The 16354-nt window shown below is 38.4% G+C and overlaps 1 protein-coding gene across 4 annotated transcripts in view; it reads right to left on the bottom strand.

The window, feature by feature from the left end:
- Nucleotides 1-16354, bottom strand: part of LOC126365875 (voltage-dependent calcium channel subunit alpha-2/delta-3) — an 859858-nt gene that overhangs the window by 311117 nt on the left and 532387 nt on the right. For all 4 annotated transcript variants that reach the window (XM_050008568.1, XM_050008566.1, XM_050008567.1 and 1 more), the window contains exon 9: nt 1267-1403. In XM_050008568.1, coding sequence (XP_049864525.1) covers nt 1267-1403 — 137 coding nt within the window. The remainder of the gene's footprint in view (nt 1-1266; nt 1404-16354) is intronic.

Genomic DNA, 16354 nt, shown 5'->3' on the forward strand with positions numbered 1-16354 from the left:
GTATGCACTGTTGAGTGTGGCTGGTATCAATGTGAAGGTGTTACTTTAGGGGGGGGGGGGGGAGGGAGGACATTCACGTGAGTTTTTCTAAAGAACCTTTCTTTTCAACTCATCAAACATCATTTTATCAAAGTATGTACGATACCAAGCTTCATAGCTGTAGTTAACTTGTAGGTGTGAAATTTGTGGAAGGGCAAAATACAGCTCCACAATAATAAGATGTAGGTGTTGTAATGATTTTGTCTGTAAAAGACATTCTCAGATGACAGCTCTATGAGAAAATGCACTGTTTGTTCACCTAAGGTTGAAGACAATTAATTCACAAGCAAATTTATCCAACTTAACAAATTAACATCTGTAGCACACATGGATCAATTGTTATGCATAAGCTTAAACATTACTTGTAATCACTGTATAATGTAAATTATTGCAATAAATGTTAAAGCACATGTACATAATACACCATGTGCCTGCTCCTGTGACATTAAAGAGAGAGTCTGCTCTATGGTTAAACGAACAATGATGTAATTAACTGAACTTTGCAGGCATCACCCATGATGACCCACACAGATGCAATCTCCTATTTAACAAAACCCTTTAAGAGCTTTAGACACAAAAGTTGAGGGTCTGGTTTTGAGTCCTGGAAATTGCACAGTTTTCATGTGTCAAGAAGTTCCACAATGGCCACTGTTTAGCTTTGAAAAGGCATTCATGGGAAATGTAGCACTTTTTCAGCTGTTTACAACTGTTCAAAAATATAATGTATCTTACAGTGTTTTAAGGCATTTCTGGTTATCATTCACTTTATTATGTTTCTGGAATGTCTCTATAACAGCAAGACATGAAAAAGTAGATTAGATATTATAATGATATGAATAAGTTATCCTTCAAAATCAACATAAGGAACATATTATAATTATTACATTACATTCAAATACCCATTTAAGTATCTGAAATAGGAGTTCTTGTAAGAATGATTACCCCAAAACAGTTTTATGACTAAGTAATGGACATGTAAAATGGGTAAATTTCTTGGAATAGGTCTCAGAAAACTGTGGATGAATATTTTAACATGACAGTTCTGCATGCACTTCGTTACATATGTGTATTCTTTGAGTGTAAGGTAAAAATTACAGAGATACATAATATTTCTGCTGAAAAAAAACTGAATGAGTAAAAAAAAAAAAAAAAAAAAAAAAAAAAAAAAAAAAAAAAAAAAAAAACAGGAAGTATGAATTGCATTCAGACACAAGAACTTTGTCTTACCCTTCCTCCAGCATAAACTGGCGTCCACTGGATTGGGTGATCATTCTGGTACATAACCATTGGTCTTGCCATCACTGATATGTATTTAAGAACTTTCTCCTTAACCTCAGATTTACTCCCTATTCTAACATAATAACCTGAAAAGAGAACAGCATTAAATAATTCCTCAATCTGGAAAAATAAATTCCTTAAGAATCATTGTATTAAGCATCTTACTAAAGGAAAGCATAATATTTCACAGGTACGTTGTTTGGCACTCAAGATACATTTTAGAGAACACTATATAAGTGCCAAGGAAGAGTTTTTACAAATAAATTATGCACAGTTATATGATATTAGTCAGTCACTTTCAGTGAAGAATTTTAAAAATGTTGAAAGAAGACTTTAGTGGAAGAGCTGTCTTCAGTTAAACTCAGAAGAATCTTTGTTTATTTTTGGCAAAAAGCTAAAAATAAAACATAATTTGACAGGAAAACATTGTCATGTGGTCACACGCAGTATATGAAAACAAAGGATACCACACAAAAAGTAATCACAATTTTATGCTCAATCACTACCTGCTCCAAAGAATATGTATTGAATGATAGACATCTTACACTTCATAAGAAGAATGCTACTACACTACCATATTTAATTAGAGACAGAAAAGAAAAAAAGGGTGTAGTGATTACTCATGTGAAACAGGCACTATAAAACATGATACACAGCCAAATCTGTTTTCCATGTCTTATTACATTGTGATTAACTCAACCATAACCATTAACCAGCAAACAAAGATGCCCTCCTCAATCATTATAAAAGACCACCTTAGCTGGGAAAGCCATGGCCACGAGTCTTTTCATCATGACCCAACACAAAGAATATCCTCCTCAAAAATTAATCCAACCATTTTGGTCTACCCATATGAAACTCCTACCTCAAAACCTTGCTACATGAATTGTACCCATGTGAAAGATGTAAGACCTGGCCCAAACAATTGTCTGCCATGTTTTATTCCAACCCTGACCGGTTTATTCTATCCAACTGAAGACAGATCTACTTGCGAATGCCACCATGTCATATATTACTTCCACTGCAAATCTTTACGCATGAGTGCAAAGACTACCCGTCTATACTCCCTGACAAAGAAAGTGAAACATCCTGAAGGGAAGAATGAATCAAAATGAAACTTCATAGGTTGAGATAGTATGTGCTGTTGTTATATTAGTGATTACAAAACCAAGTCAAATTTATAAACACTTTGGCAGTATGAGCCCACTTATCAGCATAACATTGTGTTCCCTCTGGCCTGGGTACATACACTGATTCAGTTGGGATGGGTATCATTAAGCCATTGTATCCTCTCCTGAGGCAAGCTGGCCAAGAACTGTTGTAACTGATTCCTGATATCCTGGATACTGGCACTGAGATTGAGTTGGCATCCTAGCTGGTCACAGGATTATTCTATTGGAGACTAATTTGGAAATCTCATTGACCACAGGAATATTTCCACATCACACATACAGTTCATAGAGACACATGTCATGTGTGGGTAAGCATGGGGCTGTTGAAAAATGGCACAGCGATACTGTCACTTGTGAGGTAACACATGGTGATGCAGGATTTTCATAACATACCGTTGTGTCATCAGTTTCCTCAGTCACTACTAGCCATGACATGAAGTCAAGCTTGAGGGCTCCCTGCATCATGGCACCAGTAGTAGTACTGCAGTGCCTCTCCAAATCATTAGAAGAACTGTACAATGACCCAGGTCACCATCACACTTGTCAACTATGGTCATCCATGTTAAAACAGAAGTGCAGTTAATTGCTGAACACAGTGTGATGCCATTCATCAGCAACCCATTCTTCCCAGTCATGGCACCACTCCAAACACAGTTGTTTGTGTTGTAGTGTTAACTGATGCCTAAGCATAAGATGGTAATTTCACCATCCTGCTAGTCTCTGACCAATTGGGTGGGATGACACAGAATGTAGCATGGAGTCCACTACTTGATCTCAGATGGCAGGTGCAGATGAGATAGCATTATGATGTGCTTGGTGCTCAATATGACAATCCTCCCTTAAGGTGATCAGAGGTTTTTCACCACAACCTTGAAGAGGAGTATGGCTGTCTTCATGTTCTCATGCAGTCAAACATCAGGCCATCCAACAAATCTAGATACTGCATCATTTGACCAGTCAGCCAAATGAAAAGCCACAGTGTGACCCCTTTCAAACTCTGTCAGATGCTGATAATACTGTCTCATACAAGTACATAGTAGTTTCTTGTCCTGCGCAGTGACCACTTAAAATCTAAAATTTTGCATGCTCCATATACAGGGTGTCCCATGAGCAGTGTCAGTAGTCAGGGATATAACAGGAACAGTCATTTGAAACAAAAAAAAGTCTACTAAACATGAGCTCTAAAACGGCTATCTTAAGAGTTAAAAAGTAGTTGTTCAGTACAAGAGATGTTCTTACCAGAAGTGAAGATGAACAAGTGCTCATAGCTCCTAAAGTGTGCACTTTAGAGCTCATGTTCACTGGAGATTTTTTCTTGTTTCGGTCCTTACTACCACCTCTCAAAACATGGAAAGCAAAGAGCTTGCAGTAGAAGAGACATGTTTCACAGTATCAAACATGAAAATGTGCTCATAACTCTTCAGGTACATATTTTAGAGCTGATGTTTACTGCAATTTTTTTGCTCTGAATGTCATTTCTCCTTATGGAGTCCCTCCTTAATGTTGGTGAGGAGGTTAGTGTGTATCAGTGATCCACTGAGCTATGCCAGTGGGAGCTATGCTCCCAGTAGGGTCACCCGTGCCAGACAGGTCAGTTGGTGAGATGCCAGACAAAGAGTAGTCCCACAGGAGGTTCCTGTTTTAGGAGTGTGTGTGTGGCAACCACATGGGCCCTTTGCTAAGTCTGACACTACTTCCACGTACTTGTGTCAGGCTTCTTCTGTTTTCTTTCCAATTGGCTTCCCTTGGCCAACTCTTACTCTTTCAACCCCAATGGTATTAGGTTTCGAGGCCTGGGGTGTCTTTCATCTCTCTTTTCTATTCTCCAACTGTCAAAGGTTGGCAAAGGACCCTGGAGTCTGGTCAGGCTGCTGATACCTGTTTGCAGAAACATAACTCTGGTAAACGTCCACTGAAATTTGAGAAATCAATCAGACCTCAAGGATTTCAATGCAGCTCTGCCAACAAACCCTACTCCCACATCCTAGGAGGCACGAGTCGTGAGACCCCTAGACAATGTATGATGCACAGTGGATACAGGCCACAAAGCCAACAGGAGAGGATAAAGGCAAACTTATTTCCAGCACCTTTAAGTAACATATCAGCTAAGGGAACATATCAGCTAAGGGAGATAACCCCGAAAGAAAATCGTGGTCCTCCTAGAAGAGGGTTGAGCAGATTTCTGGAAACCACTCTCAGAAAACACAGACTATTCCCAGTACCCAAACGAGCCTCAGAAACAGGATGGTCTCAAAGGTAAATGACAAGGCTATGAAAAAGGACAAACAAAAATGGATAAATGGACACACCAAAGTAGCAACCTGGAATGTGAGAGGAATTTCCCAAAAGGAGGTAGAACTAGTAAATATACTAAGTGACATGAATATCGATGCTGTAGCACTCATAGAAACTAAAAAGAAAGTAAGAGGAAATAATTCTGTAGGGGATTACATTACATTCTATGGAGGTGTTGAACAACATAAAAGAGAAAGCAAAAGTGTAGTACTATTCCTGCATAAAAAATGGGAAAATGACATTTAAGATCGTATACACGTAAGTGAAAGAACACTTACAGTCAGGCTGAAACTGATAAGGGCTAACGCCACCTTTATAAGCATATATGTACCTGCAGAAGGTAGAAAAGATGCAACTGAAAGCTTCTATGAAGAACTACAAAAGACTCTGAGTAATTACAGTGCTATTGATCAGGTTATTATGCTGGGTAATTTCAGTGCCAAAATAGGAAATATCCCAGCAGCAAATGTTATAGGTCTGTTTGGAGAACCAAAATGTAATGAAAATGGAAAATTACTAAGGGATTTTGCCACTTAAACAATTTAAAAATCATCCTCACTTTTTAAGAAAAAGGATATACACTAGTATACTTTGACCAGCAGAGGTCTTAGATCAATAATTGACTACATCTTAGTAAATGATAAGATAGTGGGCCAAGTAAAGAATACAAGAGTTTATAATGGGCAAGATATAGGATCAGATAATTTCTTACTAATCTCCAGAACAGATCTTTTTACAAAATGGAAGAAAAAATTAAACAAGTAACAAACCACTGGATCAAAGCATTTATAAGGTATAGTTGCTTGAAGAGGACAGTATCAGACACCTGTACCAAAGGAGATCAAATGAAGAACTAGCAAAATTCCAAACTAAAGACAATAGAGAACAAGAATGGCAAGCTCTGAACAATACTGTATGCAGAGTAGCAGGAGAAGCTCTTGGTAACAAGGAAAGAATACAGAAACGAAAAGGTCTAAAAATTTGGAATGAGGATATAATGAAAGCTGTCAAAGAAAAACAGGATGCATATATAAGATACTTAAGCAACCCCACTATTGAGAACAAACAATACTATAAGGAGAAAAGAAATTATGCTAAATGCATAGTAAGGAAAGCACATCAGGAACAATGGGATAGGTTTATTTCTAATATCGAACATGACATCAACGGAAGACAACAAATGGCATATAAGGTTTTAAAAACCTTAAACACAGAAGAAAGAGAAAAGATACAAACAAATAGTATTGAAGAAGAACAGCTGATACATCATTACAGCGAATCATACAGCACAAGAAACTGAGATTGAACAACTAGATGAGCAAGGATTACATGAAATACAGTCTGACGAATTAAAATCTGCACTAACATCACTTAAGAACAGACTGCAACAGGAAAAGCCGACATTAATGGTGAATTATTTAGATATGGAGGAATGATGCTACACCAACAATGGCTACATCTCTTCAATGAATGTTGGAAGAAGGATATTCCCAAAGACTGGAAAACAGCTAGAGTGATATCAGTTTTTAAAAAAGGAGATAAAAGCCTATGTAGTAATTACAGAGGAATAAGTTTACTGAACTCAGCAAACAAAGTGTATGGTAAGATTTGAAATACAAGACTTAAAAACTTAGCAGAAGCAGTACTGCATGAAGAACAAATGGGTTTTAGGAGAGGACACTCCACAATAGATGCAGTTTTTACTCCACAGTAAATAATATAAAAAGAGAGAGAGTATAATAAAGAAACACACATTGCTTTTATTGGCTTTAAAAAAGCTTTTGACACTGTCAATAGACAGAAACTTTGGGAAATAATGACAAATCATGGATATCCAAAGCATCTAGTAAATGTGATAAAAAGTTTATATCAAGACAGAAGTATCACTCTAGATCTCAACGGTGAAATAACTAATGAGATACCAACTAAGAAAGGAGTATGACAAGGTTGCTCCATCTCTTCAACTTTGTTCAACATCTACATTAATGAAATATTACATATACGGAAATCAGAATTTCAGAAAGGCATCAACCTAAACAGGAACATTCTTTTAAGTAATTTACTATTTGCTGATGCAGTGATCCTAGCAGATAATGACAATGACTTTCAGAAAGGACTCTACTTGATAAAACAAAATTTAACATGGAAGTTTCAAAAGAAAAAACTAAGATAATGGCCTTCATGGGGAAAGAACCAATCAGAGAAAGAACCAATCAGAACCAAATTAGTGATAGATCAGAAGATTTTAGAGCAAGTAAACCACTTCAGTCACCTCAGATGTTAAATGACATAAGGCTACAGCAGAATATCAAAATTAAGATTAGTAAATTCAGCTGGGTATGTGGAACAATTAACAGAAACCTAAAAACCAAAGCAGGAAAGACATTCATATTAAATTTTACAAAACTGTTGCACTACCCACACTGCTTTATGGAAGTAAGACCTGGGTGATTACCAAGAAGCAAGAAAGCCAGATTCGGGCATGAGAAATGAAATTCTTTAGAGGTGTTAAATGTTGCGCAAGAGAAGACAGGCTAGGAAATCGAGATATTAGAGAAGAACTGCAGCAAATGTTTAGCCTCAATGATAAAATTCGAGATTACAGAAGAAAATGGAATGAACAACTACAAAGAATGGAGAGTGAGGGACTTTCCTTAAAGGAAAGAAATTATAAGTGCCATGGGAGAAGAGACAGAGGAAGACCCCGACACAGATGGCTACTGTAACAGGCAATTAATTCCTACCTAATAACTGAAGAGAAGATGTTGAAGATGAGATGATGGCATTCCTGTAATATCTCTGAATACTGACTGCTCCTCTTGGAATACCCAGTATACCATACCAGGCCTTATAAGAACACTAAACGCAAACAATAGTAATGCTTTTCAAAAACTTAGCTTCAGTTTCACACATTAGGATAAATGTGGGTTTTGCACACTGCCACACACCATGAAGTTAGTGCCAACTAATGAGCTTGAAGTATTAACAGTGATTAAAAGCCTCAAATGCAAAATGTCAGCTGGTGTAGATGATGTTCCAGTGTCACTTATAAACTGTGCTGCTTCACAAATTGCAAAGCTCTTGGCTCACCTTCTTAATTTAACATTCACTGAGGGTGAAGATTAAAAATATGAAAAGTGAAATCTCTGTTCAAGTATGGAAGTAGGCATAAAGTTGAAAATTACCGATCCACTTCGCTCCTCTCAGCATTCACTAAAGTATATGTGCCTTGCATGAGCTCTTCTGGACCCATGGATGCCCATGTGAATGTACCCCAGAGCATAATGGTGCCATCGCCAGCTTTTCTCTGTCCGGCACTACAGATGTCAAGGGGCTGCTGCCCTGGAAGAAGATGGATTCGTGTGCTCTCATCAGCATGACAAAGAATGTATCAGGATTCATCAGACCATGCAATGCTCTACCACTGCACCAATGTCCTGTGCTGATGGTCACATTTCCATTTCAGTCATAACTGCTGATGTTGTGGTATTAACATTGGCACCTGCATGGGTTGTTGGCTGCAGAGGCTCATCATCAGTGGTGTTCGGTGCACTGTGTGTTCAGACACACTTGTACTCTGCCCAAGATTAAAGTCTGACATTAGTTCCACCACAGTTTGCTGCCTGTCCTGTTTAACCAATCTGTCCAGCCTATGATGTCTGACATCTGTAACAAGAGGTGGCCGCCCAACCCCATGACATCCAGACGTGGTTTACCATGTGTTGAAGAAACTCACCTCAGCACTTCTCAAGCACCCAACAAGTTGTACAGTTACCAAAATTCTTGTGCTGAGCCTGCAAGTCATCACAATCTGCCCTTGGTCAAACTTAGATAGATCACGTGCCTTCCTCATTCTACACATGGATATCACACTCAATGACACTACATGTATAATGCATGTATCTGATTAGCAGTCATTCCTTGCCAGGTGATACTGCTATTGCCTGGATGGGTTTATATCAATAGTACATCATTGGTCATAATGTTCTGGTTGATCAGTGTAGAATACAGGTGGTGGAGCTCACGTCAGTTCATATTAATCACACAATCAGATTTATATCTGATGCAAGGTAAGTCGAAATAGATGTACCTCATAATACTGTGTTAGCCCTCCCTTCTATTCCTTATGATACATACACCTCAGACACTGCGGTCAAGATCATGTTTGCATATGACACTAGTGTAACAGAGAGTGATACGAAGGAACCTCTGTCCACTACAACTAATAAAGTCCTTAAGTCCTTGCATTCATGGTTCAATGACAGCAAGCTGAGCCTAAATGTAAAGAAAACACACTATATACAATTTGAGGAGATGAGTCAAATCCAAGCTCTCCATCTGCCACTGGGTGGAGATCAGTTAGAAATGGTACAATGTACAGAACTTTTAGGAATGTATGTTGACCAAGACAAACTGGAAAGAGCATGTAACTAATCTCTCCCAAAAATGTTTTGCACGTTTTGCTCTGAGAATTGTTTCTAAAATTTGCTCCTCATATAGAATATGGGTTATTTTGGTTACTTTCAGCCCCTAGTTTTCTGGAGTAAAACTAAAAGTTGATCAAACAAAATTTTTAAATTACAGAAATTACAGCTTGGCTAGGGCTCACTACAAATCCCTATTCAAAAAGTTATGTTTGTGTACTGTACCAGCCTTCCACAGATACAAATGTTTCGAGGACAAAAAAGACATGTGAGCCACTTTAGTGCCATTCTGTATAACATGCTACCAACATACATAAAGAAGTTGGAGACAAAAACAGCTTTTACATCAGAGTTAAAAGTAATATCTTGTTGAACAGTATTTTTACAATGTAAATGAAAATGTTACCTTATAGGATTACTAGGCCTTCATTTACTGTTGGGTTCTTTTGATTCTGTTAACTGATGGCTATCAGTGCTGTGTTTGTCTTTGCAGAGAACATTTCTGCTGTTGGTTTTCTGATTCCTCTGTTTCAGACACAGTGTGATACACCTCTGTTGAGAAGGATCTTGTGCTAGCCTAATAATGATGATTACAGTGTTGGCAGGTTTTCGTGTGCTTGTGCTTCATACTTCTTAGCAGTGCTACACAATGTGCTCACATGTTTTATTTCTTGAGCGGTGTTTTAAATCAAAGATTCACGATCCACCTACATCATTGACTGACTTAGTGCACATTTTGTACTTTTCTGCACTGTTAAGTAAATTTGTTCATGTGTACTCACTTTTTATGTAGTTTTTTATTTTCCTTTTTCATTTATTTACTTACTGTGCATGTTGTACTCACAGTGTAGACAATGTATTTTACAATTCCCTTCTAATCATGACCGAGAGAGAGAGGGCTACTCCATTATTAATGTACAGGACTCGCATTTGAGAGGACAAGGGTTTATACCCTGTCTGGCCATCCTAACTTGAGGTTTTCCAGGGTTTCCCCTGTAACTAAAGTGAATACTGGGAAGGTTCCTTTTATCAAGCCATCACCAATTTCCTGCCCCATCCTCACCTTACTCTGTCCTATTCTGACATGTCTGATACTGTTGTACTAAATGGTCTATGGACGAATAAATAAAAAAATATTTACATACCCGGCGATTGTGTGTATGTATGAAGTTATATGGGCACCCAACCCTGTCTTCTGTGTGCTTCACATTTTTGGTAAGGCAGAGTATATGAACGGCTGCAGTCAGCAGCATGAGTTAACCTCCTGAAAGCAGAGCCACTGTATTTTGCAGATGTGAGTTCACATCCCAATGATGCTTCATTGGAAACTCCTGCCCTCAATCTCCACTTGTCTCTGCCCTATACCTACCTACGTCCATGTCCCCACACCATTAACTGTACTCAGATTATTTCTTTTCTCTTTTAGTTAGATTTGTTATCTATGGATCTTCACCTGCTCGTTTAGTGTAACACACAGTATGCTACCTTGAGAGACACGAAGTGAGCCAGATTTGGTTCAAATCCTTGTGGCGGATTAATGACCATGGCTGATGCATAGACAGCCTTAGTATGGTTTTCTGGCCACTTCCAGCACTCATCCATATCGTTGCTGGGCTTGTCCCCACTTTCAAACCCAGAAAATACAATACACAAACAGTTAAAATATGATAGCACACAGAACAAAGTTTACATGACTTACAATTATGTGGTGCACTTTTCTTCCACCCCTTGGCTCTTCAGTTTGCAGACACATTACATAGTGGGTCATCACCTCAGATAATTGCTTTCATTACACCTAGGATTTTACATTATCAAATTACTGAAAGTGACATAATATGTAAATTGCATTAAAGTCATAGTGGATTTACTGCCCTTTCATCTTACAAAATTTTAAGTATTTTATAAGATGTTGCAGCAATACACCTGGGAGAATTAAAATGAGGTGGCTGCAGAAGCCTATACATTTATAAAGTTTATTTATATAGATTTCTTGTGCCCTACTCTTTTTGTTGTTTGAGTATCATGGCAAGTTTCATTCTTATTATCATTAATTCAAGATAACATCAATTTTCTGTTGTCAGACTCTTAAATGCTTAATGCTAATAACTCCACTACCATTACTGAGAACAGTGTTATAATGTTTAAGGCACTGCTCCTACATTTAGATGAAATGAGCTTCCAGTCCCTATGTAATTGTGTGAATTTAGGTTTCCTGCAGCTTCTCTAGATACTTTAAGGCTGGCTGTTCCAGCTCAAATGCCCAGGTGTTCACGGGAACAGGTGGGCAGGGGTGGGCAAAAAGTTCACACAAGGGCAGTCAGGCAGCTGGGTCGTAGTGTATGCAATCATACTGCCCTGACTGGCCGGGTAGATGCAGGCAGTGATGGCACAGAGGTTCCTGCATGCGCTGAACATATGCAATGGGGTCATCTGGTATGTACCTTATACTACAACTGGCCTGTTGGTGAGCTGAGCTTGGAGTAAGTTTCCTGTGGCATTGTCATGAACAAAGCTTCACATTCTCATCACTCTTCATTTCCTTAATTCCATTATCAGACGGTAAATAGCTAATAAAAGATATGATATACTGAAACAACCTTAGGGCAGGCACAATAAGTAAAAAGTAGATCTACATATATATTCTGCCAGTCATTGTACACTGTATGATGCGATGGAATTTCATACTATTATAATCCTTTCCTGTTGTACTCACAAATGGTCTTAGGAGAAAAAGTTTGCCTGTATACCTCTGTACAATTCTTAAACTACCTTATTTTGTGCACACTCCTGTATATGTAGGGCAACCACAGCTGAAATTTCCCATGATTTAAATAAACAAGACCACCGCAACTGTTAGAATTCTGTATTGGAGAAAACGACCGGTTTTGCATATTCAGGGTCTTCATATCAAAAGATTAAGGTTCTATTTAAGCTGGATTAAGCCATTCCCAACATTTATATCCAGGTATTTAAAACTCCTGGCTCATAAATGACCAATGCTTCCTCCCAAGGCTGTCTACAATAGAGGTTGGAGATGGCTTTAGCACCCAATACATTGTATCATATACACATTCATGAGCCAGAAGTTTTAAGTACCTGGATATAAATGTTGGAAATGGCTTTATCTGGTTTAAATAGAACCTTACTCTTTTGACTTGAAGCACCTGAAGATGCAAATTTAATTTGCGAAACCAGTCATGTTCTTCGATAAGGACTTCTAATAATCTCAGTGGTCTTATTTATTGAAATCCCTTACTTTTTCCTTATACAGTATGAATGATGAATGCAGCTGAATCATTCTGCAGTCTGTTGTAAATTCTGGTCCTTCAAAACTTCCTCAATAGCATTCAGTGAATAAAAATCATCTTTTTCCCTCCAAGGATTCCCATCCAAGCTCCCTCAAAATATTCCCATTTGAGTTCTCAGAGCATTTTCATAAAACTCGCATGTCAGTCAAACATACCGGTAACAAATCAAGCAGCATGCCACTCTCACACTGACTGATCCAAACAGTAAAAAAATGTACATCTACATACATACTCTGTAAGCCACTATTTGATGCATGGCAGAGTGTACCTTGTACCACTGCTAGTCATCCCTGTCCTTTTCCACTCACAAATGGAGTCAGAGGAAAATGACTGTTTACAAGCTTGTGTATAAGCCCTGATCTGTGCAATCCTATCTTCACCATCATTATACGGGATGTATGTTGGTGACAGTAGGGTTATTCTGCAGTCTGTCACAAATACCAGTTCTCTAAGGTTTCTCAATAGTGTTTCACATAAAGAACATATTCTTCCCTCAAAATATTCCCATTTGAGTTCTCAGAGCATTTTAATAAAACTCGCATGTCAGTCAAACATACCGGTAACAAATCAAGCAGCATGCCACTCTATTGATTTTATGGCTCTTTTTTTATCTGGCCCGCTGGGAATCTCAAACACTTGAGAAGCACTCAAGAATGGGTTGTGCAAGTTTTCTGCACACAGTATCATTTATAAATGAGTTACATTTTCCTACAATTCTCCCAAAAAACTGAAGTCGACCATTCCCCTTCCCGACAATCAACCTTACATGCTCATTCCATTTTGTACCAGTTTTCTAATGTTATGGCTGGAAATTTAATTGAAGTAACTGTGTCAAGCAACACACCTATTCACCTGCATTCACTTTTAGTCACACATTTATAGCAATCTGCCATTCATAAAAACAAATAAAAATTCTGTTTAAGTTTTCATACAGACACTCAGAGACAGGACTTTTCCACATACTACAGCACAGCAGCAGGTTGCTCCTCGCCCTATCCTTCAGACTGTTAACATATACAGAGAATAAGAGCAGTTTTAGTATACTTCCATGGGACACTCATGACAATACCTTTGCCTTCAGTGAACACTCACCATCCAGGATAATATACTGGGTTCTAAAGTCTTTGAGCCATTCACATATCTGACAACCTACTCTGTATGCTCAGTCCTTTGAGTACTGTGTGGCACTGTGTCAAATGCTTTTCTGAAATCTACAAATATGGAATATGCCTCTTGCCCATCGTCCACCATTTGCAGGATATTGTACGAGATCAGGACACGCCATGTTTCATGAAAGTAATGATTTTTAAATCCAAGCTGACTTATGAATAGAAGCTTTCCTCTCTCAAGAAAATTTATTACATTCAAACTTATTATGTACTCAAGAATTCTGCAGCAAACTGATGTTAAGGACATTGGTATGTAACTTGGTGGGTTCATTCTTTTTACCCTTCTTATATACAAGAATTACCTGTGCTTTTTCCAGCCACTTGAGATTCTCCAATGGCTAAGAAATTAATGATAAATGCAGGCTAAGTAAGGGCCAATGTTGAAGAGTACTCTCTGTAAAAGCACTTTGGAACAGCATCTAGGCCTCACAACTTCTTTGTTTCTAACTCTTTCAGCTGTTTCTGAACATTAGGAACGCCTCTTTCTATGTCCTCTATACGAGGGTTTGTGTGGTTGTTAAATAATGGTATATCTGTCTGATCCTCCTGCATAAATGATTTTCTAAACATGAAATTTAATGCCTGACAACTGAATCAATGTCTTCCTTTAATCTGAACTAGTTGGGAATCCCTAACACTTAAGCAATACTCAGGAATGACTCATGTTCTGCATGTGATAATTTAGAGCACCAAAAAATATTTACAGACAGTCTACAAGAGGAAAACTGACGAGAGATGTACCAGAAAAACACGGTGGATAAGAAATATGACTCAATTTTAAATCTTTCTTTCTTGGCAGTGTGCACGGATGTTTCGTACTAATGCTGGTTGATATCAGTACAAATTCAAATGAAAGGAATCAATGGATATTTTGGTAATTAAAATATTCTGTGACAAAACAAGAGAATTTTAACCATGGCTGATGGTTTGAATGAATTACATAATAAATTTGTGCAACAATAAGAATGTTTGAAATACAAAAATGAAGGGATAGAAAAGGAAAGAAAATTATCAGAACCGACAATAATGTGAGATCTGTCTGGAACATTACCGTAAAGAAAAAAACTGGGGGGTATAATCCAAACCATCCCTCCGGTATTGGGACAGAGTGAAATTATCTAAAACAAGTGCCCATGAAATTCAACATACTTTCCCTCACTTACTAAAAGTCAAAGGGAAAAACTAACATGCACCATAGTCTAAAATATTCATTTTCCTTCACAAAGGCCAGTGCCAAGAGCCTTGCTGCATTGTTAACACCGATTCCCATCAGATCACTGAAGTTAATTGCTGTCGAGCCAGGCTAGCACTTGGATGGGTGACCATCCGGTCTGCCGAGCACTGTTGGCAAACGGGGTACACTTAGCCCTTGTGACGCAAACTGGGAAGCTACTTGATTGAGAAGTAGCAGCTCCAGTCTCATAAACTGACATACGGCAATAAGAGCGGTGTGCTGACCACATGCCCCTCCATATATGCATCTAGTGATGCCTGTGGGCTGAGGAGGACACAGCACACGGTCAATACCATTGGGCCTTCATGGCCTGCTTGGGCGAATTTTAGTTTAGTTTTTTTCACAGAGGCCCCCAGGTTTATGGGCAACACACAGCATATTAAAATCGTGTGATAACTTTGACTCTGTAAAAAGTCAGAATACTCAGAGACAAATCACTTAGCACTTCCTGAGATTCTGTCACAGATAACTGGAGGACAAGTGTCTTCTAACTGATACAGTTATATTTCAACAAGGTAATATTACTCCCATCAAATTTCATTATAAGACAGAGCCTGCATTTATTGTAGAAGGGCTTAAGTGCCAAATATTAAATTTTACCTACAACTTCAATTAAACCTGCTAGGTTGCTGAGGGTGGGGTACTACTGTTTTTCAGGCTCTTAGAGTGGTGTCACATCAGGTAAAATTATCACAAAATATTTTATTCTTTTTTAAAACGTTAAATTGTTTGAAAGCACTATCTTATGTGATGTACTTCCTAAAACAAACTTAATTTGTCAGGAAACTAAATACAGATGTGTTCTGTTGTGTGAGCTATATGGAAAGAAGAATTTAACACAGATTTCATCATTTCTGACTGACATTCAGTGTGTTATTCATGGCTATTAGTCACTGAATACATGATCTGCCCTGCAGTGGGTTTGGGTCATAGTTTCAGAATAAAAGTATACTATGTTGCTGCACCATGTATTCCTGATTGATGGAATGATCATTAAGTCACTGCAACAGTCTTCCTGCTCTCTCCACACACCATATTGCATTACATATTCACAGCCTCTACCTTGGTTTCCCCCCATGAACCACGGACCTTGCCGTTGGTGGAGAGGCTTGCGTGCCTCAACAATACAGATAGTCGTACTGTAGGTGCAACCACAATGGAGGGGTATCTGTTGCGAGGCAGGACAAACATGTCGTCCCTGAAGAGGGGCAGCAGCCTTTTCAGTAGTTGCAGGGGCAACAGTCTGGATGATTGACTGATCTGGCCCTGTAACACTAACCAAAATGGCCTTGCTGTTCTGGTACTGCGAACGGCTGAAAGCAAGGGGAAACTACAGCCGCAATTTTTTCCAAGGGCATGCAGCTTTACTGTATGATTAAATGATGATGGTGTCCTCTCGGGTAAAATATTCCGGAGGTAAAATAGTCCCCCATTT

This window comes from Schistocerca gregaria, chromosome 4 (assembly GCF_023897955.1).
Source record: "Schistocerca gregaria isolate iqSchGreg1 chromosome 4, iqSchGreg1.2, whole genome shotgun sequence".
Classification (NCBI taxonomy): Eukaryota; Metazoa; Arthropoda; class Insecta; order Orthoptera; family Acrididae; genus Schistocerca; species Schistocerca gregaria.